The following is a 27,472-nucleotide window of genomic DNA, read 5'->3' on the forward strand; positions in this document are numbered from 1 at the left end:
CTTACCTTCCGATCCTGTGAACACGCGCACACAGGCGCGCACGTTCACAGGAAGTCTCACGTCTCGCGAGATGACGGGTATATGCGTGACTCTGCGCAGCGCTGCCACCTCCGGAACGCGAATCTGCGTACGGCGGTCCGGAGGTGGTTAAGGTTCTACCAGAAAATGCAGATGGCCACATGAGGACAAGGCAGGCCTAGTCCCGGCATCTAATAGATGCATAATTTTACAGCAAAATTGTGCAGTTATCGCTGCCGCAGGTGGAGGTATTTTGGACATGTGCCATCTGGCCATGCCCTAATGTGTATTTAGGCTTTCACATCCGCGCTTTCCCTTTCCGCTATGGAGATTCATCATAGGATCTCAATAGAAACGCTTCCGGTTTGTCCCCATTCATTGTCAATGAGGACAAAACTGAACAAAACGGTGTGCACCAGAACGCATTCTGTTCAGTTTGGTTGCGTTCCCATCGCGGACAGAATAACGCTCCAAGCAGCGCTTTTCTGTCTGCGATGTGGTGCGGAGCAAGACGGATCAGTCACGACTCACAATGTAAGTCAATGGGGACGGATCCGTTTTCGCTGATAATAGAAAGCGGATCTGTCCCCTATTGACTTTCAATGGTGTTCATGACGGATCCGTCTTGGCTATGTTAACGATAATAAAAGCGGATCCGTTCATAACGAGAATGGATGCGTTTCTGCGGATCCATGACGGATCCAGCGAAAACGCTAGTGTTAAAGTAGCTAGTGGATGTGCAATCATTCAGTTATACTTACACAACCACATCACTCCGGTATTCTCAGGGAACTTGTTGCCAATAACAGCCAATCACAGTCCACTTTACATTTCTCCAGTGTAGATTACAAAAATAAAGCTGGGCTCTGGTTGGTTGTTATAGACAATGCCTTCCCTTTCATCCTTGGCAGGTCTGACAGGCAAGCCTCAATGAGCCAAATGTATCAGCACCAGGAGCGGATTGGCCATAGACTCTACAGGAAAATTTCCCAGTGGTCCGATGCCTAGGAGGGCCACCCAAGCTCTCCTCATGGCCACCAGTCAGGTTCATAGTGATCTGATTCCCTCTTACGCAGGTGCCCTCCTGAATTTAACTGTATGGACGGCCTCAGGAGAGCGATACAGCTGAATACTGGGGTGTGGCAGTATTTTGTGCTGCCCTGTGGTAGTTGGTTCAGTATATTGGTTTGCACTACGGCCTACTTCTGTTGTCCCTGTCTACATATGGTGGGTGCCTAATTATGTTGCTCCGCATTCTGTCAATTTGGACCCACCTGCAACATGGGGCTACTTTTAGTTCTCAGTCCGCCCCTGATCAGCACTGTCTGATTGAATGGGCCACCATGCCACAGAAAAGAAGACATCCAATGAGCTCAACCATATAATAGTCCTATAACAAACACACCAGTCATGGGGCACTACAAAAGGACCAACAAGAAAATAGACGTGTACAAGTATTCAATGCCGGTGTGCACGCAGAATACCCGTGTCACCTGTCTATGGTGCTGCCCATCTGACAAGTACAGGTTCCCGCCCCAGGCTGCACAAGACAACAAATCCCAGCGCCGAAACGTAAAAGTAATACCTTCTCACAGCTTCGCCTGAACTACATCTGAAGAAACATGGGCGCCGCCATGTTCAATTCCCGGCAACCACCTGCTTCCGGTCACGTGGCGAGAAGTGCTCCGTCACCCATGGCAACAGCTTCTGCCTGGGTTTGTGAGGCGGCCGTTCTGTGGAGGGGGCACAGCAGGGAGGCAGCGCTTGCTTAGTAACGCCGCGCTGTTTCCTGATGTTCTTTTGCTGATAGTCTTTTTTAATATTTTTTATTAACTGTACAATAAAATGGGTAAGCAGGGTTTTTCTAGTTCATCTCTGTAGTGCTGTGTTCACACAGCAGATTTGCAGCTGAAAAATCCACCCCTGTTTCTGCTGCGGTTTTCCATTTTGGAGAGACCAACTAAATGGAGCTAAACCATGAATGGACAACTGCCGCGGCCTCCAGCAGTGTCCGCCAGGAAGGGACATGGACCTTCTTGGCACAGTCGTGGCGCTAAACTGCCACGTGAACTGCAGCACAGCCCCCTATTGAAAACAATGGGAAGCGGACGCCACGCAGCCTTCGCTGGTATTTTGAAGTGTTGTCAGTGCCAAAATTCCAGCAGCATAATGGGCCCCTGAGTTCCTTTCACACATAAGGTTTTTTTTTTTTTGTTTTTTTTACCAGTTTTCTACACTTTTGCTCCTTTGTTGTATTTTTTGCACCTGCGGTTTTTGCCGTGTCTTTCAGCAAAAACACCAGCACCAGATGTTAGTCGAAAGTCTGTGTGAAATACGTTTTCACCTTAGGACAAGGCCATTTTTTGCAAATCTGACCAGTGCCACTTTATGTGGTGATAACTTTAAAACGCTTTTACTTATCCAGGCCATTCTGAGATGTTTTTTTTTTGTTACATATTGTACTTCATGACACTGGTAAAATGGAGTAAAAAAAAATAATTCATTTTTATTTATAAAAAAATTACTAAATTTACCCAAATTTTGGAAAAATTTGCAAATTTCCAAGTTTTAATTTCTCTACTTCTATAATACATAGTAATACCTCCAAAAATAGTTATTGCTTTACATTTCCCATATGTCTACTTCATGTTTGGATCATTTTGGGAATGACATTTTAGTTTCTGGGGACGTCACAAGGCTTAGGGCTCTTTCACACTTGCGTTCTTGTCTTCCGGCATAGAGTTCCGTCGTCGGGGCTCTATGCCGGAAGAATCCTGATCAGGATTATCCTAATGCATTCTGAATGGAGAGAAATCCGTTCAGGATGCATCAGGATGTCTTCAGTTCCGGAACGGAACGTTTTTTGGCCGGAGAAAATACCGCAGCATGCTGCACTTTTTGCTCCGGCCAAAAATCCGGAACACTTGCCGCAAGGCCGGATCCGGAATTAATGCCCATTGAAAGGCATTGATCCGGATCCGGCCTTAAGCTAAACGTCGTTTCGGCGCATTGCCGGAGCCGACATTTAGCTTTTTCAGAGTGGTTACCATGGCTGCCGGGACGCTAAAGTCCTGGCAGCCATGGTAAAGTGTAGTGGGGAGCAGTATACTTACCGTCTGTGCGGCTCCCGGGGCGCTTCAGAGTGACGTCAGGGCGCCCCAAGCACATGGATCATGTGATCACATGGATCACGTCATCCATGCGCATGGGGCGCTCTGACGTCACTCTGGAGCGCCCCGGGAGCCGCACGGACTGTAAGTATACTGCTCCCCCGCTCCCCGCTCCTACTATGGCAACCAGGACTTTAATAGCGTCCTGGGTGCCATAGTAACACTGAACGCATTTGGAAGACGGTTCCGTCTTCAAATGCTTTCAGTACACTTGCGTTTTTCCGGATCCGGCGTGTAATTCCGGCAAGTGGAGTACACGCCGGATCCGGACAACGCAAGTGTGAAAGAGGCCTTAGAAGTTTAGAAGCAAATCTCTAAATTTTTCAGAAATTTTCAAAAACCCAATGTTCTAGGGACCAGTTCAGGTCTGAAGTCACTTTGTGAGTCTTACATAATAGAAACCTCTGAAAAATGACCCCATTCTAGAAACTACACCCCTCAAGGTATTCAAAACTGATTTTACAAGCGTCGTTAACCCTTTAGGTGTTCCACAAGAGTTAATGGCAAATGGAGATAAAATTTAAAAATGTTGATTTTTTGTCAAATTTTCCCAATTTAATTTTTGTGGTTTAGGAAGGCAGATTTTGCTGGACTGTCCAGCTGGACATGTCCCATTTGAAGCTTCCCTGATGCACCCCTAGAGTAGAAACTCCATAAAAGTGACCCCATTTTGGAAACGACGGGATAAGGTGGCAGTTTTATTGGGACTATTTTTAGGGTACATATGATTTTTGGTTTATCTATATTACATTTTTGTGAGGCAAGTTTACTAAAAATAGAAATTCTGAAATGTCATCTACATTTGCCATAAACTGTTGAGGAACACCTAAAGGGTTAATAAAGTTTTGAATACCTTGAGGGGTGTAGTTTCTTAGATGGGGTCGCTTTTATGGAGTTTCTACTCTAGGTGTGCATCAGGGGGGCTTCAAATGGGACATGGTGCCAAAAAAAAAGGCCATCAAAATCTGCCTTCCAGAAACCATACGGCGTTCCTTTCCTTGTGCGCCCTGCCGTTTGGTCATACAGCAGTTTACGACCACATATGGGGTGTTTCTGTAAACTGCAGAATCGGTAATAAATATTACGTTTTGTTTGGCTGTTAACCCTTGCTTTGTTACCTGGAAAAAAACGGATTCAAATGGAAAATTTTCCCAAAAATTGCTGTTTTGGCACCGTTTTAATAAAAAAAATTTGACCGTGTTCATCTGAGGGGTTAGGTCATGGGGTATTTTTATAGAGCAGATTCTTACGGACGCGGCGATACCTAATATGTCTACTTTTTTTATTTATTTATGTTTTACACTATATTATCTTTTTATAAACAAAAAAAAGACATTTTAGTATCTCCATAGTCTAAGAGTAATTTTTTTTATAGTTTTTAGCCGATTATCTTTGGTAGGGGCTCATTTTTTGCGGGATGAGAGGACGGTTTTATTGGCATTATTTTGGGGGGTATATGACTTTTTGATCGCTTGCTATTACAATTTTTGTGATGTAAGGTGACAAAAAAATACCTTTTTTTGCACCGTTTTTATTTTATTTTTTTGACCGTGTTCATCTGAGGGGTTATGTTATGGGGTATTTTTGTAGAGCAGATTCTTACGGACGCGGCGATACCTAATATGTCTACTTTTTTATTTATTTGAATTTTACTAAATAATATTAAAAACATTTTTATTTTTTTGTTTTAGTGTCTCAAGTCTGAGAACCATAGTTTTTTATCCGATGGTCAGTGGCTAAATTGGGGAAGGGGAATACTGAGTAGTGGTGTCCTTCCGTATCCCCCTCCTGTGACACACTCTGCACCTTTTTTGGGTCCGTCCCTTCTTTCCAGTATAGGGGAACCACACCTGGAAAGTGTTGGCCAGGGACAATCCGTGCGCCTCCAGTTCCCGAGGTTCTCTGGCCTGCTCTTTCCCGGTCAGAAAAGATCAGGTCCTTGAGGACTGCCTCATAGAACTGAAGGAATTTCCCTGTGTTGCCAACGCTCCGGGACAGCACAAAAGAGTTGTACAAGGCAACCTGCACCAAGTAGACTGCAACTTTTTTGTACCATGCCCGGGTTTTGCGCATGGCATTATATGGCTTGAGGACTTGATCAGAGAGATCAACTCCTCCCATATACCGATTGTAGTCGACGATACAATCGGGCTTGAGGACCATTGCCGCGGTACCTCGCACAGGGACAGGGGTGATGCCGTTACCGTGAATTGTGGACAGTACAAGGACATTCCTCTTGTCCTTATATCTGACCAGCAGCAGGTTTCCACTGGTAAGGGCACGGGTCTCACCCCTGGCGATAGGTACCTGTAGGGGGTGGGTAGGGAGGCCAAGTTGATTTTTCCGCACGGTCCTACAAGCGGACGTGGATCTGGCGGAACAAGGGGATACTAGTATAAAAGTTATCCACGTACAGGTGGTAACCCTTATCTAGCAGTGGGTGCATAAGGTCCCACACAAGTTTCCCGCTAACACCCAGAGTAGGAGGACATTCTGGGGGTTGAATACAGGAAACTCGCCCCTCGTACACACAAAACTTGTAAGTGTACCCTGAGGTACTCTCACAAAGTTTGTACAGCTTCCCACCATACCTCGCCCGCTTAGAGGGAACATACTGGCAGAAAAGGAGTCTCCCCTTGAAAGCAATGAGAGACTCATCAACTGCGACCTCCCTTCCAGGTACATAGGCCTGCACAAATTTGGCCCCAAAGTGATCGATGACCGGCCTGATTTTGTACAGGTGGTCATAGGCAGGATCACCTTGGGGGGGACATGCTGCATTATCTGCATAGCGCAGGCATTTCCGGATGGCCTCAAACCGGGGGCGTGTCATGGCCGTACTGTAAAGTGGGGTCTGGTAGAGGACGTCTGCACTCCAGTAATGCCTGACACTAGGTTTTTTGACTAGGCCCATGTGCAACACGAGGCCCCAAAACGTCCTCATCTCGGCTGCACTGACCGGAGTCCAGCCACCGGCCCTAGCCAAAAAGGAGCCCGAGTGTTGAGCAATGAATTGTTGGGCGTACAGGTTACTTTGCTCCACCATCAGATTTACAAAGTGGTCACTGAAAAAAAGACTAAAATAGTCGTATTCAGTGAAGCCCACTGTGGAAATCTGGATTACTGGTTGGCCTACAAAATCAGGAATCGCGGGCTCAAATGCTCTGGGGTACACCAGACAAGTTCACCGGCAGGGGGTTCAGGTGGACTGATCTGGTGGGCCGGAAAACTAGTACAAGCCCCAGAGCTGCTCGTACTAGTGTGGGCCAAGGGTCCCTAGCATGACGGTCCCCTTGCTCCGCCTGGCGGCGTCTCGGCCGCCTTGGGAGTTCATCATCATCGCTAGATGATGAGGAGGACGCGGATGACAAAAGGAAAGTGGGGTCATCCTCGTCCTCACTGGGGCTCTCGGACTCGGAGGCAAGCTGGGCGTATGCCTCCTCGGCTGAGAACATCCAGCGGACCATAGGAGAGTGAGTGTGTGCGTGCGTGTTAAACTTTATTTGGTGTGCGTGTGTTTGGGGGCACGGGTGTTCACGAACTTACCCTAAATCTAACAGACAAAAAAATATATAATAAAGTAAATTAAAAAATGAGAAAAAATAAAATAAAAATTCTAACTCGCTGATCAACCGTCCGAAGTTGATCAGCGGTGGGGTGTGCGATGCGCTAACATTGGGTGGACGCTAAGAGTGCCGGCCACAGTCGGCGTACGCAAAAAAATAAATAATTAAATGCTTGCGCCCCCAAAAAACTTGGGGGGGGGGGGGCAAGCTGCAGCACCCCTCGGGGGGGGGGGTCTAGGGTCACACAGCTGTGCTGTGGACCCCAGACACCTGATTTAGGGTGATGCAATAAAAAAATGTTTTTTTTTTTTTCCCCCACTAACTTTTCCTGAATATCCCTGCCTAACCTAACCTTTCCCTAAATACCTTAGTGAAGGTGGTGCTGGGGTCATTTTTGGGAGGTTTCTATTATGTAAGCCTCACAAAGTGACTTCAGACCTGAACTGGTCCCTAAAAATTGGGTTTTTAAAAATTTCTGAAAAATTTCAAGATTTGCTTCTAAAGTTCTAAGTCTTGTAACGTCCCCAAAAACTAAAATGGCATTCCCAAAATGATCCAAACATGAAGTAGACATATGGGGAATGTAAAGGAATAACTATTTTGGAGGTATTACTATGTATTATATATGCTAATTTTAGTTTGGGCATGAGGATCCCTTTTGTTTTTTTTGTTTTTGTATAATTACCTTTATGCTGTGTTTTTTACACAGATTGTTCACCAATGGCCACTTTGGATCATAGAGCCAGGGAATGGTCCTGGCTCTCACAATTGGACGCTGTCTTTAAGGACGAGTGTAACGGTCGCGTACACACACACACAGGAGGGAGGGAAGTGACCACTGCGCTCCACCCTTACCCCTGGCCCTGCCTACTTGCCTCGCGAGTCCTAATGACAGGGGACAACTGGACGGCAATCCCTAACTTGGAATAAGTGCAGGGATGACAGACAGACAAACAACAGGACGTGAACGGACCGAGTCAATACCAGGAAAGCTACAAAGTACAAATGGAGCAAGCAGAGAATTGTCAGGAGAAGCCGGGGTCATAAATACCAGGAGAGACGTGAAGTACCAAAGGAGTCAGCAGAGGATCGTCAGGAGGAGGCCGGGGTCAGAATACCAGGAGAGCAGCAAAGTACACAAGGAGCAGGCAGAGGATCGTCAGGAATTCAGCAGGAGGTAAGTACGCCAGGAAAGACCAAATCACAGGTGGAACCTAAATTAACAGGCAACCTGTGGCCAGCAGGCTGCCTGTATTTATAGTGGGGAGTGAGGGTCATGTGACGTGGCCAGCGTCACATGACCGACAGACCAACCAGTCGAGCACCGAGTGATCAGCTCGGCGCTCAAGGCAGACTTAGGAGCAGGGAGCCACCCAGCTAGTAAAGCCGCCCTGGGAACGAGGTAAAACACAGATCCTCGTTCCCGAAGCTAAGCAGCAGGTCTGCGGCTAATGGGGGACCGAGTGTACCTTCGGAACCCCGTTACAGTACCCCCTCCTTTTACGAGGGGCCACCGGACCCAAGACTTCAGGCGATGGCCTTTCAGGGTGTTCTAAATGAAATTTTCGAACAAGTCTAGGAGCATGAACCTCCCTGGCAGGTACCCAAGATCTGTCTTCAGGTCCATACCCCTTCCAGTGAATCAGGTACTGCAAGGAATTATGCACCTTCCTGACATCCACTATTTTAGACACCACATACTTGACAGCATCATTAACAAGAACCGGCGGAGGCGAGGCTTTCGATGGTACTACCGGTTCAAAATATTTTTTAAGTAGAGATTTATGGAACACATTATGAATGTGGAATGACTCGGGCAGCTCCAACCTAAATGATACCGGGTTAATCACCTCCGTGATCTTATATGGTCCAATAAAACGAGGAGCAAACTTTTTAGAATCTACCTTAAGAGAGAGATTCTTGGAGGACAACCATACCTTATCCCCAACCTGTAAATTCACCCCCCTTGAACGTCTCCTATCGGCCTTGAGTTTCTGAGAACTTTGAGCCTTTTCTAAGTTCGATTGAACCCGGGCACAAACTGTGCACAGTTCAGAGGAGAACCTATCCGCCTCAGGGTTAGAGGAGGAGACGGATGACCCAGAATGAAAACGGGGATGGAAACCATGGTTACAAAAGAAAGGTGAAACCCCAGCAGAATAATTGACACGGTTATTCAAAGCAAATTCAGCCAATGGAAGAAATTTCACCCATAATTGCTGGTCATCAGCAACATACAACCTCAAGAATTGTTCCACAGACTGATTAAGGCGTTCAGTCTGCCCATTACTCTCAGGGTGGTAGGCAGAGGAAAAAGACAATGAAATTTTACATTTTTGACAGAAGGCCCTCCAGAATTTGGACACAAACTGCACACCCCTGTCAGAAACAATATTTTCCGGGATACCATGCAATCGAACAATTTCTTTTACAAAAATAGACGCCAGGGTTTTGGCATTCGGGAGTTTAGACAGGGGAATGAAATGGACCATCTTGCTAAACCTAACTACCTAACGACCACTACCCAAACTACAGTCTTACCCTCCGCCGGCGGTAGGTCAGTTATAAAGTCCATCGAGATATGGGACCAGGGTCTACTGGGAATGGGTAGGGGTCGTAGGTTACCAGCAGGGCGAGTCCTAGGTGTCTTGGAGCTGGCACAAACCTCACAGGCTGACACGTAGGACTTGACATCCCTAGTTAGAGTGGGCCACCAATAAGATCTAGAAACCAGATCCTTAGTGCCCTCAACACCCGGATGTCCACAAAAGGCAGAATCGTGACACTCACCCAACAGCTGGAGACAAAATTGTTCGGGAACAAACAACTTATCTGTTGGGGTGGATACCGGTGCCAGATGTTGTTCAGACCTAATGCGAGCCGAGATATCCTGGGTAAGAGCTGCTAAGAAGATTTTTGCTGGTAGGATGGATTCAGGTGGTACATCAGTAGGTTGAAAAGCCTGGAAGCTCCGAGATAATGCGTCCGCCTTCACATTTTTACTTTCCGGCCTGAACGTAATGGAAAAATCAAAACGAGTAAAAAACAGAGCCCATCTGGCTTGACGGGGATTCAACCTCTTAGCAGACTCGAGAAACATAAGGTTTTTATGGCCAGTGACAACAGTTACACAATGCCTTTGTCATATATCTTCTATATGAAAGAATCTTCATATAAAAGAGAGGATAAAAAAAAATATAAAAAGTATATTATCCTTCAGGCGGACATAAAAAACGCCTCTAAGTTCTTTTTATCAAGTATCTTAATTTGATTTGTGCAAGCAGTGAAACAAAGGAACAATTGTATATGCAAAAATATATAATCGTTTATTATAAAAACAAAGAATATAAAAACAATACAACTGCAAAACAAATGATGAAGTTACAACGTAACATCCAAAATGTACCACACGGTGGTGTTAACACACCCCTATCTGATCAGCACAGTATGATTTATTGATTTATGACAACCAGTGTCATACTTTTAACAAACGGACTCATATACCAAGAGAAACTTAGGATCTTCTGTTATCAAACAGGCTCTTACAATAAAACACGGATTTACAGGAAAATAACTGTTATCCCTTGACTCTGTTTTCCTATGACCAATCAAAAATATATGATATTAATATGATAAAATATTCAGCTCGGCAATCAGACTAAAGAAAATAACTTTCCAAGGGTTTAGTCCTCTTTTCAAATAATGTCAGATCTTCCATTAACAATATGCATCTTTGCTAAGAGAATAATCAGCATTATGGAGGCGCCTAACACTATATATTCCCACAGTATGGGAACTCTTGGCTATATACCGAGAGAAATATCTTATTAATATCATGAGTAGTAAACAAAATATACGTTACCGGGTCAAAGGTAGACAGAGTTCAGATGGGACCAGTTCTCAAGAACTTTCCTAGTAATCCAAAAAAAATAATCCAAGTTTCTTCTGGTAAAGTTTTTCTTTTTGATTGAATGAATGGATGGATCAATGGATATATGGATCTTTTTCTCTAGCTCTCTTTTTTTTTTTCTTGCTAGCTCCGCACACGAGTAATTATTCCCCCCCCCCCTTATCTAAGAATCATCCCTTTTGGATTAGGGATTCCCAATCAGGTAGGGTGGGTGTATTCGCATGCTAATAACATCATGACGTTATATCAACTCCTAATATGGTATAGAACAAATAATGAAATAATATAATGTTGTCTATCTGCCTCCAGATAGCACTGCGGTACTGTAGATGAACATCACAACTTTTAAGCATTAAAATTAAATATCTAATAATATGTTCACAGGACCTCATTGACCTTTCTTAATAAATCATTGAGGAAGGTCTTTTCCTGACACTTTAATTACCTATATCCTGGACTTGTTGGAGTTGACTGTCTTCTCCTATCTTTTTGAAATATAGATTGACTTGATGAAAATTTTATATAGCGGCTTTGATGCTTGGCATCGGAACTTGTACATTTCACTTATCTACATTCATGAATAACTATTGTTTTGAAATCCAATTAACATAAACTTACTTGTTTCCGTACCTTCTACAATACCTTCTAAATGGTAAATACATGGTATAACATATATATATAAATCGATACATTGTTACACATAGATAACACATTATATGAATTATTGATTAACATATGTTGTAAACTAAATATACCATGCAGAGATATATATATAATATAATTATGAATATATAAATTGAACCTCATACAGCAGGTGTGCCTCAAGGATATGAACCCTTATCAAGTAACCTTGTTCCCTCCAGACATGTCTTAGGGAGTTGACTTACTCCTTAACAGATGGTCTCATATCTTTAGCAATAACTTTTAATACAATGTCCGTTTATGTTCACAATTATATATTTTTTATATAAACTGAACTTGCCATGAACTCATCTTGGCTTCCTCAGCCATATAATATAACTTTGGTTCAGGCTGATCTTATTCTTAAAGGCAATGAGATGAGCATTAATTTTGATTATAATGTCATTAGATAATATTGTATACGTATGAAAATGCACAACACCTTGCCCCCTCCAGAAAATGCCTCCACTCCTCAAAAGCCCATTTAATGGCCAGCAGCTCCCTATTCCCTATGTCATAGTTTCTCTCCGTGGGAGAGAATTTCCTGGAGAAGAAGGCACATGGTCTCAGGTTAGTGAGGCTAGCAGGACCTTGTGAAAGGACTGCTCCTGTGCCATCCTCGGACGCATCCACCTCCACAATAAAAGGTTTCTCCTGATCAGGCTGGATCAGAATTGGAGCGCTACTGAATGCCTTTTTTAATTTTTCAAATGAAGAAATGGCCTCAGTAGACCAATTCTCCAAATCCGCCCCTTAGTAAGGTCGGTCAATGGTTTAGCAATTACTGAAAAATTCATAATAAATTTACGATAGTAATTGGCGAAACCTAAGAACCGTTGTAAGGCCTTTAACCCCTTAAGGACCGGGCTCATTTTCACCTTAAGGACCAGGCCATTTTTTGGAAATCTGACCAGTGTCACTTTAAGTGCTAATAACTTTAAAACGCTTTGACTTATCCAGGCCATTCTGAGATTGTTTTTCCGTCAAATATTGTACTTCATGACACTGGTAAAATGAAGTCAAAAAAATTATTTTTTTTGCACAAAAAAAATACCTAATTTACCAAAATTTTAGAAAAATTTGCAGATTTCAAAGTTTCAGTTTCTCTACTTCTGTAATACATAGTAATACCCCAAAAAATTGTGATGACTTTACATTCCCCATATGTCTACTTCATGTTTGAATTATTTTGGGAATGATATTTTATTTTTTGGGGATGTTATAAGGCTTAGAAGTTTAGAATCAAATCTTGAAATTTTTCAGAAATTTACAAAAACTCAATTTTTAGGGACCAGTTCAGGTCTGAAGTCACTTTGCGAGGCTTACATAATAGAAACCACCCAAAAATGACCCCATCTAAGAAACTACACCCCTCAAGGTATTCAAAACTGATTTTGCATACATTGTTAACCCTTTAGGTGTTGCACAAGAGTTATTGGCAAATGGGGAGGAAATTTGAGAATTTAATCTTTTTGTCTAATTTTTAATTTTAACCCATTTTTTCCACTAACAAAGCAAGGGTTAACAGCCAAACAAGACTGTATCTTTATTGCCCTGACTCTGCTGTTCACAGAAACACCCCATATGTGGCTGTAAACTACTGTACGGGCACACAGTAGGGCGTAGAGTGAAAGGTGCGCCGTTTGGTTTTTGGAGGGCTAATTTTGCTGGACTGTTTTTTTGACACCATGTCCCATTTGAAGCCCCCCTGATGCACCCCTGGAGTAGAAACTCCATAAAAGTGACCCTATCTAAGAAACTACACCCCTCAAGGTATTCAAAACTGATTTTACAAACTTTGTTAACCCTTTAGGTGTTGCACAAGATTTTATGGAAAATAGAGACACAATTTAAAAATTTCACATTTTTGGCAGATTTTCCATTTTAATATTTTTTTTCCAGTTACAAAGCAAGGGTTAACAGCCAAACAAAACTCATTATTTATGGCCCTTATTCTGTAGTTTACAGAAACACCCCATATGTGGTCGTAAACAGCTGTACGGGCACACGGCAGGGCGCAGAAGGAAAGGAACGCCATACGGTTTTTGGAAGGCAGATTTTGCTGGACTGGTTTTCTTGACACCATGTCCCATTTGAAGCCCCCCTGATGCACCCCTAGAGTAGAAACTCCAAAAAAGTGACTCCATTTTAGAAACTATGGGATAGGGTGGCAGTTTTGTTGGTACTAGTTTAGGGTACATATGATTTTTGGTTGCTCTATATTACACTTTTTGTGCAGCAAGGTAACAAGAAATAGCTTTTTTGGCACGTTTTTTTTTTTGTTATTTACAACATTCATCTGACAGGTTAGATCATGTGGTAATTTTATAGAGCAGGTTGTCACGGACGCGGCGATACCTAATATGTATAATTTTTTTTTTATTTATGTAAGTTTTATACAATAACTTCATTTTTAAAACCAAAAAAATGTTTTAGTGTCTCCATAGTCTAAGAGCCATAGTTTTTTCAGTTTTTGGGCGATTATCTTGAGTAGGGTCTCATTTTTTGCAGGATGAGATGACGGTTTGATTGGTACTATTTTGGCGTACATGCGACTTTTTTGATCACTTTTATTACCTTTTTTGGGAAGTAAGGTGGGCAAAATTTCAATTTTCTCATGGTTTTTATTTTTTTATTTTTATGGCGTTCACCGTGTGGGGAAAGTAACATGACCGTTTTATAGATCAGGTCGTTACGGACGCAGCGATACCTAATATGTGTAGTGTATTTTATTTTTTTAATTTTTATTCAGTGATAAATGTTTTTTTTTTAATCTTAACTTTTTTCACTTTTTTTTACATTTTTTTGACCCAGACCCACTTGGTTCTTGAAGATCCAGTGGGTCTGATGTCTGTATAATACAGTACAGTACAGTATATATTGCACTGTACTGTATTTTACTTACACTGAACAGATCTATGCTTTTAGCATAGATCTGTTCAGCACCATGGACAGCAGGACGCCTGAGCAAGCGTCCTGTTGCCATGGGAACCTTCCCCGTCTGCCACAACTTCGCAGACGGGGAAGGGTAAGCACAGGGCTGAGGGGGGCTGTCGGGGGGCTCTCTCCCTCTCCATCGGGGGGCTGCAAAGGCACAGCAGCCCCCGATGGAGAGGGAGGGAGCTCCCTGACCGATGACAGTTAACTTTTTCCATACAGCGGTCCGTACGGACCGCGGTATGGAAAGGGTTAAACGGCTGACATCTGCACAGATGTCAGCCGTTTATACCAGGGTGCCAGCAATGTGCTGGCACCCTGGTATACCCACTAGAAGCCAACGATCATTCATGGGGAGGCGGGCGGGGGATCGCAGCCCCCACCGCCTGCGACACCCCCCCTGCACCACCCGCCGGCATCAAATCGTGCAGGGGTGCAGGGGGGGGTGAAAAATATTGATTTTAGCCACTCTAAAGTTTCTGATCCCCACGGTCAGGGACCGCGGGGATCAGAAACTGCAAAAAGCGCAGCAAACCGCAGGTCTGAATTGACCTGCGGTTTGCTGCGATCGCCGACACGGGGGGGTCACATGACCCCCCCTGGCGTTGTGACAGGATGCCGGCTGAATGATTTCAGCCGAAATCACGTTCCGATTAACCCCTGGGGCGCCGGAATGCCTATTTAAAAGTTAGGACGTAACGGTACGTCCTTGGTCCTTAAGGACTCGGGAAATAGGGCGTACCGGTACGTCCTATGTCCTTAAGGGGTTAAGGATGAAGGTCTTACCCATTCCTTAATTGCTAGTACCTTACCGGGATCCATCTTGAAGGTGTGAGGAGTCAGAACATGCCCTAGAAACAGAATCTCCTGTACACCAAAGACACATTTCTCTTGCTTAGCGGATAGCTGATTCTCCCTCAACACCTCTAATACTTGTTTAACATGAGACACATGGGATTCGAAGTCAGGAGAGAATATCAAAATGTCGTCAAGATAGACAATAACAAATTTACCTAAGAACTCCCTAAGAATGTCATTCATGAAGTTTTGGAACACAGCTGGGGCATTGCTGAGTCCAAAAGGCATCACCTGATATTCAAAGTGTCCTACCGGGGTATTGAACGCCGTCTTCCATTCGTCTCCCTCCTTGATTCAGATTAGATTGTATGCCCCTTTCAGGTCAATTTTGGAAAACCAGGTTGCCCCCAGAACCTGGTTAAATAAATCCGGAATCAATGGGAGGGAGTATCTATTATGGACAGTGATTTTATTTAATCTCCGGTAATCGATACATGGCCTAAGACCACCATCTTTTTTCTTAACGAAGAAAAACCCCGCCCCCATAGGAGAGACAGAAGGTCTAATATAATCTTCCATGGCCTTGCGTTCGGGCATAGAAAGATTATAAATTCGTCCCTTAGGAAACTTGGCCCCCTCTACTAGCTCTATGGTACAATCATAAGGTCTATGGGGGGGTAGAACCTCCGGGGTTGGTGATGACAATACATCAGAGTATTCCCTAACAACAGAGGGTAAAGTATCAGACTTTACTGAGACCCCAGCCTGTACCACGGACAAGCACGAGTCACATTTAGGCCCCATCTCACCAACTCCCCATTGGACCAATCTATAGTGGGGTTATGTAGTCGGAGCCAAGGCAACCCTAGTACCACCTCAGCCGGTAGGTTCTCCAGGACTAAAAGCGAACATCTCTCTGAGTGGCACACACCCACGGTTAGAGAAATCTCCGAGGTACATAAGCTCACCGTACCACCAATAAGAGGAGTAGCATCAATAGCCATGACATGAATTGGAGTTGGTAAGACAAACATAGGAATACCCAATCTTACAGCATACTCAGAGTCAATAAAGCTAGCCGCTGAGCCAGAATCAATAAAGGCCTTACCCGGCCATTTATCTACTCCCAGAGAAATCATAATGGGTACCGAAAGCTTACATTTAGAAAATTCAGGGTGTACCTGGTCTTTAGGTTGCCTTGCCTTAGGAGACTTGACACTGGTTGATCCAATGGTCAGGATCTCCACAGTAAAAGCATTCTCCACGTCTGCGGCGAAGATTCCCTCGGGTCATGCCAACCTGCATGGGTTCCTCGGTGGAGACCTCAGCATTGTCTCTGGGATAGGCCTCTGGCTGGACCACCATCTGGGAAGAGAACTGTTGTTCCTGTCGTCTCTCTCTAACCCGTTGGTCAAGTCGGACAACAAGGGTCATCATCTCCTCTAAGGTCTCTGGAAGTTGATAACTGACCAGAAGATCCTTTAATTTATCAGACAGACCTGACCTGAACTGACTGAGATCCTGAGGGGACACACCACCCTCTGAATTGGGTGCAATAATCCTCCGCTGGTGGATTGCCCTTAACCAGTGCCTTTAGAGCCGTCTCGGCTACTAGAGCCCTGTCTGGTTCATCATAGAGGGTACCCAGGGCCTGAAAGAACCCCTCCACAGAAGATAAACAACTGGCGCCAGCAGGTAAAGAGAACGCCCAGTCCTGGGGATCACCCTGTAATCGGGAAATGATAATGCCCATGCGTTGACTCTCGGGGCCAGAGGACACGGGGCGCAAATGGAAGTACAGTTTGTAATTCTCCTTAAAAGAGAGAAACTTCTTCCGGTCCCCAGAAAAGGGTTCTGGGAGCTTAATCTGGGGCTCAAAATGCGGACTGGAGGCCTGAGGAGTGGAAGAACCTTGCCCTAACTCAAAAGAACTGAGTTTTTCCCCTAACTCCTGCACCATCTGCGTCAGATTAGAGACATGGTCAGTCAGGGTCACCAGAGGATTCATTATACAGTGGTTATTGGGCCTGTTAATCTGTAACGGTCGCGTACACACACACACAGGGGGGAGGGAAGTGACCACTGCGCTCCACCCTTACCCCTGGCCCTGCCTACTTGCCTCGCAAGTCCTAATGACAGGGGACAACTGGACGGCAATCCCTAACTTGGAATAAGTGCAGGGATGACAGACAGACAAACAACAGGACGTGAACGGACCGAGTCAATACCAGGAAAGCTACAAAGTACAAATAGAGCAAGCAGAGAATTGTCAGGAGAAGTCGGGGTCATAAATACCAGGAGAGACGTGAAGTACCAAAGGAGTCAGCAGAGGATCGTCAGGAGGAGGCCAGGGTCAGAATACCAGGAGAGCAGCAAAGTACACAAGGAGCAGGCAGAGGATCGTCAGGAATTCAGCAGGAGGTAAGTACGCCAGGAAAGACCAAATCACAGGTGGAACCTAAATTAACAGGCAACCTGTGGCCAGCAGGCTGTCTATATTTATAGTGGGGAGTGAGGGTCATGTGACGTGGCCAGCGTCACATGACCGACAGACCAACCAGTCGAGCACCGAGTGATCAGCTCGGCGCTCAAGGCAGACTTAGGAGCAGGGAGCCACCCAGCTAGTAAACAGAGGTAAAGAGATAAAATATCCCAGGGCGCAAGAATCCAATCCAGATAGTGGTAGTAAATAGAAAACTTATTTATTGCAGAAGTACAACGCGTTTCGGGGAGTAGTTCCCCTTCATCAGGTACATAACACTGATATGCAGTGTTATGTACCTGATGAAGGGGAACTACTCCCCGAAACGCGTTGTACTTCTGCAATAAATAAGTTTTCTATTTACTACCACTATCTGGATTGGATTCTTGCGCCCTGGGATATTTTATCTCTTTACCTCTGTATCCTATCACTTCTTGGAGACTTCAGGGATCTCCGACAAGAAGTCATCCCTCCACGGCTGCAGATCCACCAGCGAATCGTGACTCCATCACATGTATTGACAAGCTTTTACTAGAGTTGTGCCTACAGATAGCACAACCACAAAAGGTGAGCCCTGTACTGGAACCATTTATTTTATCTGTCTACCAACGGTATTACCCTATGGTGCGCCCTGCTTTGTTTTTAACAGCATAAAGTAAATCCTGTGGATCCATACCCAGCTAGTAAAGCCGCCCTGGGAACGAGGTAAAACACAGATCCTCGTTCCCGAAGCTAAGCAGCAGGTCTGCGGCTAATGGGGGACCGAGTGTACCTTCGGAACCCCGTTACAACGAGGGGGCAGTTGGCGGTCTGGATGGCGGAGAGACTTTCAGGGAGACCCAGTATTCATTGCAGCAGTTGCTGCATAAAAGAACACGCATCTGGTGGAATAAAGCATTTCTGGAAAAATAGTATAAAGAATGGAAGTGGGGCACACTCTAAAAGTACAGGGATCTTTTATTATATATAACACTATTAATAATAAAATTGACAATAAAAGTCACAATAGGATATCAACAAGAATAAAAGAGCAGCAGATAAAGTGTTAATACCAACGGTGAGATAGGTGGTAGGTTTAAAAAATAAAAAGTAAAAATATATTAAATCAGACAGTATAAATACGGATCCCAATATATAAATAGAAAATTTGAAGATAAAATGTTTTATTCGGATATTCAATGATAGTTATACGAATAATTCACTGATCAAACTTGGTATATTGTTCCATACAGGGTTTTCAGTAGTATAGATAATCCTCTCCTGCAACCAGTCTTTTTAGCAGCTATTGATTATGATGGTCAGAGTCCCACGCGTATGCAGCCTTAAAGATTTATTTGAACAGTAATTCGGCTGCTCATACGTACAGCGGTGTCCTGCTGTATTGATATAGGAAGCGTCTCTCCTAACTCCAGTCTCAAGGGAGTTAGGAGAGACACGCCGAGTCGAGGGCTCACCATCCAGCATAAAAGATCCTCGGGTAAGACTTTGCATATCTCATCTAAGCGATCGCTTCCTATATCAATACAGCGGGACGCCGCTGTACGTATGAGCAGCCGAATTACTGTTCAAATAAATCTTTAAGGCTGCATACGCTTGGGACTCTGACCATCATAATCAATAGCTGCTAAAAGGACTGGTTGCAGGAGAGGATTATCTATACTACTGAAAACCCTGTATGGAACAATATACCAAGTTTGATCAGTGAATTATTCGTATAACTATCATTGAATATCCAAATATAACATTTTATCTTCAAATTTTCTATTTATATATTGGGATCCGTATTTATATCAATTTATACTGTCTGATTTAATATATTTTTACTTTTTATTTTTTAAACCTACCACCTATCTCACCGTTGGTATTAACACTTTATCTGCTGCTCTTTTATTCTTGTTGATATCCTATTGTGACTTTTATTGTCAATTTTATTATTAATAGTGTTATATATAATAAAAGATCCCTGTACTTTTAGAGTGTGCCCCACTTCCATTCTTTATACTATTTATTCTCTTCAGACTGGGTGCTGTCTGTTAGTGGGTGCACCTCTGTTGGATCTCCACCTCATTTTAGTGCGACATTACCTTCATTTATTATATTTCTGGAAAAATATCTCCAGAGGAGCCTTATCCCCAGGGGCTTACGGATACAGGTGTTCCCCTCCTTCCCTATAGAAGATGAGAACTTTACCCAAAGATGTGAGGAGGTATGCAGCAGCAGTTCTCTCAAATGTATGGAACTTTTAATTGGACTTAACAAGAAGAGTTTGGAACATATTGATCAGGAAATTGAACAGTTACAGACACACCTTTCTCAAGAAGGCACCCCTGAGATGTTAAAACAATTTCATGATCTGATGGAGTTCAAATACTCTGAATGGGAAAAGGAAATTCAGGACTTTAAAATGAAGAAATTTATTCGGGACCAGAATGATGTTCAACAAAGGAGAGTATATAGATGGAGGGGGAGAGATAGGGGTAAGGCGTTGAGCAGATCTTCGTCTATCTCCTCGATATCCTCACAGAATGACCCTCAATCGAGTACATCTCATTTTACCCGTTCAAGGAAAAACAAGAGAAAGATGGATCATGGTCAGGCACCGGGGCAGAAGAGACAACAGGCTCCACCTACTAACACTTGACAACATGAGAAAGATCTCAAGGTAATCAATCTCTCTACGTATAATTTCACAGATACTGATATTTCACTGTTAGAACGTGGGCTGTCATATGCACCGAGCTCACATTTCGACCAGTTTACTGCCATAAAAGATCTACATTTGTTTGGGCGCTCTCTGATGATGAAGCGCTGGCACCACAAGGAAACTGAGGTAGAAGGCCTTGATACCCGGTCTAAACAACAGGCCCTCCAAATTTTGGAGGACCTGTTACATGAATGCGAGGATGGAGCCAAAAATGATGTACCTTCTGTCCTGCGGAAGAAATCAACTAAGTTCCCTCCTTTATCCTTGTGTCCGGCAGTGGATCTGTTTGTCAAACTGGTCTCTAGAGACTTTGATGACTATACCTACACTTTATCTACTGCCGAAAATCCACAAGGATGCATCAGTTCCCCCAGGTAGGCCAATTATATCAGGCCAAGGTAGCCTGGTGGAGAATGTCTGTAAATTACTTGACTATCATCTGAAACCCATGGTGGAGCTCTTACCGTCATATGTTTGTGACACCTCTGATTTGTTGCAGAAATTACAAGGAATTACCCTCGAGGAGGATAATTGGTTAGTAACATGTGATGTAGAATCCTTGTATACAAGTATTAGACATTCAGATGGATTGGAGGCAGTGGAGTTTTTTCTTAGGGCCAACAATATCAAGAATAGCCTTATCAGTTTTTTGTTACAACTACTACGGTTTGTATTGACCAAAAATTTTTTCACTTTTAACGGGTCTTTTTTCCTACAGCTCCAGGGAACCGCGTTGGGGCGGCCTGCGCACCCTCATATGCTAATTTGTTCCTGGGGCTGTGGGAGAGAGACCTGTTTATGTCTGATGGATGTGATACCATGCCAGATGGACATGTCATCATGGACCGCACCATTTTTTGGGCGCGGTACATTGATGACATCTTCCTGATCTGGCATGGTACTGAGGGACAGCTACACAAGTTTTTTACGGCGTTGAATAAAAACTCCAGAAATATCAAACTTACTTACATGTACCACAAAAGTGTGATCAATTTCCTAGACGTGGCAATATCCAAAAATGATAGGGGGCATATAAAGACTAATGTATACCGTAAAGACACCTCGGTTAATGCGTTTTTACACGCTTCCTCTCTGCATCCTAGAAACACCATTAACGCAATCCCTATTGGACAATTTTTACGCATGCAGAGGATTTGTTCAGAAGAAAATACCTTTGAGGAATGAGCGACTGATCTAACTAACTGCTTTTTGAGAAGAGGATACAGCCGGGGATCTATAAAGAGGGCATACCACAGAGCGAGATCACAAAAACAAGTTGACCTCCTACAACCAAAAAGAGATAAAGTTATGGATACTAAGATCAGGTATGTAACTACATACCATTCTCGGTGGGAGGAGATGAGGGAGATTATGGCCAGACATTGGTCGGTTTTACAAACTGATCCAATTCTGGAGAAACTATTGCCATCGTATCCCTCCATTACTGCACGCAGAGCCGATACTCTGCGCAACAATCTGGTTAGATGCTATTTGGAACTGATACCTCAACAGATCTTCTCTGCTAAAAGATGACCACAATGGGGTTTCAAACCATGTGGGAGATGCGTTGCATGTCCCAACATGGAACGAGCAGATACGTTCACTGATGCAGGAGGTATAAAAACGTTTAAGATCACACATCAAATTACCTGCTCCACACCCAAAGTAGTATACTATGCTAAGTGCCCTTGTCCAAAAATTTATATTGGACTTACCACTCGCGAATTGAAAATAAGAGTACGTGAGCACGTAAGAGACATCATTGCTGCTAAGGCCTAAAACCCATTCCAAGACATTTTAAGATCTGTCACGCTTGTAATCCAAGACTTCTTAAAGTGAGAGGAATAGACTGCATCAGAGCCAACTTGAGGGCTGGGAACATACCTAAAAAATTTGCCCAGAAAGAAAGTCGCTGGATTTGGACATTGGGGACTCTTCGCCCCTCTGGCCTTAATGAGAATCTGGGTTTCGCCACGTTTCTCTAGCCATTCAGACCGCCACTGTGGACTATTTGCTTTTAGTTATTATTGTCTTTTTAACATTCTTTCTCACTTTGTTTATCTTTTCAGGTTATATTATCCCTCCAATCATAGAAGACCTTTCCATTTACTCTAGAATGAAACATTCTTCCAGCTTCTTCTTAGGATCCGACTGATTCTGTTATATCAAGATCGTGATATCTGTTTTTGGTCTCTGTACCCATTGGTGTTATATATTTCTCCCTTTTTTATGTAATACAGGTATTGGAGGTATTGGATTGGGACATATTGTAGGTGTGACACTTTCACTCACATACATATATTTGGTCCCCCTTTTTTCTTCCCTTTTTTCTTATTTTTCTGTTCTTCCCTTTCCCCTTTCCCTTCCTTTCTTTTCCTCCCTCTCCTCCCCCTTTCCCCCCCTTCCCTTCTCCCCCCCTTTCCTACCTCCCCCCCAATCCCCCAACCCCCCTCCCCACCTTTTTTCACCCCTCTGCATCTTCATATGCACAATGGATTATCCATATGTATTTTGTACATAGTGGGTTTCATATGTATCCAGCACTATTGTTTTCATTTATCTTCATATGTACTCATCATACTTTCACTGATATGGAATGTATTTGTAATTTTATTATGTTGTTTTGAGCATACTATAGCGCTCAAAACATTTAACATACTTCTATTTTTCACCTTCATTCATTTATTTTATGTATTTTATGTATTTTGCTTTACTCACCATAATATGAATTACACGTTTATGTATCTATTGATAAGTCATTCATGATGTATCAACTTGTATAATATGTAACATGATTAACATGAATCACACTTACATGCTTTTTTTAAAATAAGTTATTTATGATGTATCAATGTGTACAATATGTAATTATTTGTTTTTTATTCCATTCCATGTATTCACATTCTATTAGTTATCTATTAGCTTTTTTAGCTCATCACCATTATCTATTACCAGTATTTTAATTTTACATCCGCATCTTAATTTATACTTGTATTTTAAAATATATGCTACGGGTAGATACAGAGTACTTTCTATTTAATGACAATGAAGGAGCTGTGATGATGGCGATACGTCTATATATTGACCGCCAGTAGAGGGGGTGTCTTCTCCTCTCTCTTTTTTTGCAGCAGTGTCCTGATTTGTTTTCCCTTCTCCCCTGGATGTGTGCGCGCGGTCCCTCCCGCCCCACGTCTCTACGTCATCCCACCAGGTCATGTGACGTGTCACGTGACGGGGGTGTGGCGATGTGACGCTGGCCGGGGGGGAGGACCATGCGCTGCGATCCGCTCACGGCGCGGCCAGCTGGCGTCCAGGTGATTTAGGGAACGAATCAGCAGGCAAGTGTTCTATTGGAGGAGGGGGGTTTATAACCTGTGCTCCACAGTTATGGCATTACCCCCTGACGAAGGCACGCCGAAACGCGCGTTGGGGTAACGCCATCCTTGATGGTTGACACACGGCACTTGTCCTGGTAGGTTCTCTTTTATATTTCTTCTATGCTGTCAGGTTGTATGGGCGGAAGTGGGTGGTTATTTCTGGATCCTCCTTCTGGACCGGCAGTTATTATTCTGTTCACCTGCGGTTCCCCACATATATATTGTGTTATTATATATGACCTACCTTCGTGATATCTATTGATTTATTATTTTTTATACATTATTGCCTGTAGCCTGTGTCCCATCAGGATGGTGTTTTTCTCTGTCCACTTGGTTTTTAATGATCATGTCCTTGATATATATCATGTTTTGTAATTAATAAAGTATTTATGATATTTGATAATAGTATGTAGTCAGCTTCGTTTCTTCTATAGGTTTTGCATTTTTTTATGTATTATAGAAGTAGAGATATTGAAACTTGGAAATTTGCTAATTTTTCCAACATTTTGGTAAATTTGGTATTTTTTTATAAATAAAATTTATATTTTTACTTTATTTTACCAGTGTCATGAAGTACAATATGTGACGAAAAAACTATCTCAGAATGGCCTGGATAAGTCAAAGCATTTTAAAGTTATCACCACATAAAGTGACACTGGTCAGATTTGCAAAAAATGGCCTGGTCTTTAGGTGAAAATGAGCCCAAGGGGTTAAAGGGAGTCTTTCACCTATACTGACCATTATACAGTAGAACACTAACACCATTATCAGAATTATAGTCCCCATATGTGAATGCTACTTACTGTTTAGCTGGCCGTCGCTTATTTTCTTCAAAAAACACTTTTATTCAATATGCAAATTAGGTCTGAAGGTGCCCAGGGGCGGTGTTCAAGCGGCCGGTGCCCAGGCCCCTCGTCGCTATTCATCTAAAACCCCTCCCCTTTCACCACTCTGACCCGCCTTAGTTTCTTCTGATTACCTCCTCCCTTCAGTGTGAAATGCCGCGCCTGCACCATGCATCCGAATCATCGCATCTGCGCACAGCATTACCCATTATGGGCATCGTCATCCGAGCGTTTATTGCGCATGCGCCGGTCTCAACATCCCGATCTATTTATTTTTTTCAGCCTATGGGACATCTTCCATGTTTCAATTATGACAATTCCTTTTTGCATATCCAAGCTGATAAGTATTTTTTTTTTTTTACCACACTGGTCATATGTGCATGGTGAGTGACTGGGAATGTACATAATTGCTATTCCTGCATTGCAGAGATGTCAGGAAATGTTCATATGCAATAATTTTCTCTATTTATTTCAAAGGGCAAAAACAAATACAATTGTATTATTCCTTGCCTTCCGTTTTTTTGGCGGACCCATTGAAATGAATGGTTCTGCATATGGTCTGCAAAAAAACCCCGGAACGGACACGAAAAAGAAAATACGTTCACGTGCATGAGCCCCAAGTCTGTACCCGGCACAGATTACATTACAAAGGGACTCCAGTTTTCACTCGAAGTGGACCACAGCCCAAAATTTTACTTATCGGGAGATTTTCCATTTTTCAATGGGGCCGGAATGTGCAGATCCGCACTTCCGTTCCGCAAAAAAATAGAACTTGTCCTATTCTTGTCCGCAATTGCGGACAAGAAAAGGAATTTTTTATGAGAGTGCCGGCAATGTGCGGTCTGCAAAATGCGGAACACACATTGCCAGTGTCCGTGTTTTGCGGATCCGCAAAACTCATACGGACGTGTGAATGGACCCTAAGATGTACTTTTTTCCCCCAAAATTGGGGTTATAATGGCAGTGCGTCGTATAAAGCGAATACTAATGACCATTTCCTTTAAGGAAGCACTCATTAGCACACAGGAGGTGTTGGGAGAGGTGAGTGTAGCGCAGCCAGCACTAGTTTTACTCATTGCTCCCAGTCTTCTGCTGGGTGCCCGCTGTGTTGTATCCTGACAGCTTTGAGAGGCAAATCACCTGATGTCAGGTCACAGTGCAACGCTGCAGGAAGTACATGCTGGATCTCCTGAGTGGCACCGCTGTCCAGAGCAGGAGTAGTAAGGCCCCTTTGAGACGGGCGTGACGTGAATGCATTGCACCCGCACTGAATCCTGAACTATTAATTTCAATGGGGCTGTGTACATGAGCGTTGTTTTTCACGCAGCACTTGTGCGTTGCGTGAAAATCACAGCAGGTTCTATATTCTGCGTTTTTCATGCAACGCAGGCCCCATAGAAATTAATGGGGCTGCGTAAAAATCGCATAGCAACCCAAGCAAGCGCAGTTGCAGTGCGATTTTCACGCATGGTTGCTAAGAGATGATGTTAGTAAATAGGGATGAGCAACCCTGGACCCCATTAAAGTCAATTCACTGTATTATTTTCCCTTCTAACATGGTTATAAGGGAAAATAATAGCATTCTTAATACAGAATGCTAACTAAAATGTCCATCTAGGGGTTAAAAAATAAAAAAAAAATAAACTCACCTCATCCACTTGATCGCGCAGCCGTTATTGTCTTTCTTCTTCCTACAGGACCTGCAAAAGGACCTGCGCTGATGTCATCGTGCTCACCACGTGGTGAGTGCGTTGACAGCAGCGCAGGTCCTGCTGAATGAAGATAGAAGGTCCTTCTATCTTCATTCAGCAGGACGTGTGCTGACGTCACCACACTCACTATGTGGTGAGCGTGATAATGTCATAGAAGGTCCTTTTGCAGGTCCTGTAGAAAGAAGAAAGAAGACGATACCGGCTGCGCGATCAAGTGGATGAGGTGAGTTAATTTTTTTTCATTTTTAACCCCTCAATGAACATTTTACTAAGCATTCTGTATTAAGAATGCTATTATTTTCCCTTATAACCATGTTAGAAGGGAAAATAATAAAATCAACAGAACACCTAACCGAAACCCAAACTTCTGTAAAGAAGTCCGGGTTCAGGTCTGGGTACCACATTCAGTTTTTTATCACGCGCGTGCAAAACGCATTGCACTAGCACGGAAAAAACTGAACAACAGAACGCAAACTGACTGAAATTGTGTGCCTACTCACGCGGGTTTGCCGCAATGCACCCGCAATGCATCCGGACAAAATCCGTGACACCCGTGTGAAAGAGGTCTAAGTTGTTTTATTTATTTTTTGTTCTGATCTGAGGTCTGATTAAGGTTATAGGTGGTCAAATGAGACTGGTGTCTGATTAAGGCCTCTTGCACACAAACATTTTTTTTTTCCGTTTCCGTTCCATTTTTTACAGACCGTATACGGAACCATTCATTTCAATGGATCCGCAAAAAAACGGAAGGTACTCCGTATGCCTTCCGTTTCCATTTTTCCATTCTGTTCAAAGATAGAACATGTCCTATTATTATCCGCATAACGAACAAGGATAGTACTGTTCTACCAGGGGCCAGCTGTTCCATTCCGCAAAAAACTGAATGCACACGGACGTCATCCGTATTTTTGTCGGACCGCAAAATACTGAAAAAGCCATACGGTCGTGTGCAAGAGGCCTAACATTGTGGGCCTAATCTGAGATCTGATGAAAGACTGGGAAAGTTGAGTGACAGCTGGTAAAAGCCATTATTTGTGGTCCCAGGTAGAGATTGTCGATCTTAGAATCACCGAGAATTCAGGTCTGATTGAAAATTTTTTTTTTCCTCCTCTAAACCCTAGGTGCGTCGAATGGCCCAATGCATCGTAGGCCTTATACACACGGCCGTATGTATTTTGCAGAACGTAACAGCTGGCCCCTAATAGAACACTCCAATCCTTGTCCGTAATGCGGACAATAATAGGACATGTTCTATTTTTTTGCGGAATGGAA

General features: G+C 43.4%; 1 protein-coding gene and 1 long non-coding RNA gene across 6 annotated transcripts in view; one reads left to right on the plus strand and one right to left on the minus strand.

Annotated features, from left to right (window-relative positions):
• The window catches only part of KTI12 (KTI12 chromatin associated homolog), a 99,339-nt gene extending 97,637 nt beyond the window's left edge, over positions 1–1,702 (minus strand). For 2 of the 5 annotated variants that reach the window (XM_040413621.1, XM_040413620.1), the window contains exon 1: positions 1,293–1,475. Coding sequence is in view for 1 of the 5 variants with exons in the window: in XM_040413617.1 (XP_040269551.1) it covers positions 1,512–1,531 (20 nt within the window). In the remaining 4 variants the exon portion in view is untranslated. Of the gene's footprint in view, positions 1–1,292; positions 1,476–1,511 lie in introns of those variants that run through there. The other 3 variants (XM_040413619.1, XM_040413617.1, XM_040413618.1) reach the window with 3 other exon arrangements.
• The window catches only part of LOC120985598, a 241,685-nt gene that overhangs the window by 44,720 nt on the left and 169,493 nt on the right, over positions 1–27,472 (plus strand). Inside the window, exon 2 of the long non-coding RNA XR_005775558.1 lies at positions 19,522–19,527. This is a non-coding gene — a long non-coding RNA (uncharacterized LOC120985598). The remainder of the gene's footprint in view (positions 1–19,521; positions 19,528–27,472) is intronic.

The sequence above is a fragment of the Bufo bufo genome, chromosome 1 (genome assembly GCF_905171765.1).
Source record: "Bufo bufo chromosome 1, aBufBuf1.1, whole genome shotgun sequence".
In the NCBI taxonomy this organism is placed as follows: domain Eukaryota; kingdom Metazoa; phylum Chordata; class Amphibia; order Anura; family Bufonidae; genus Bufo; species Bufo bufo.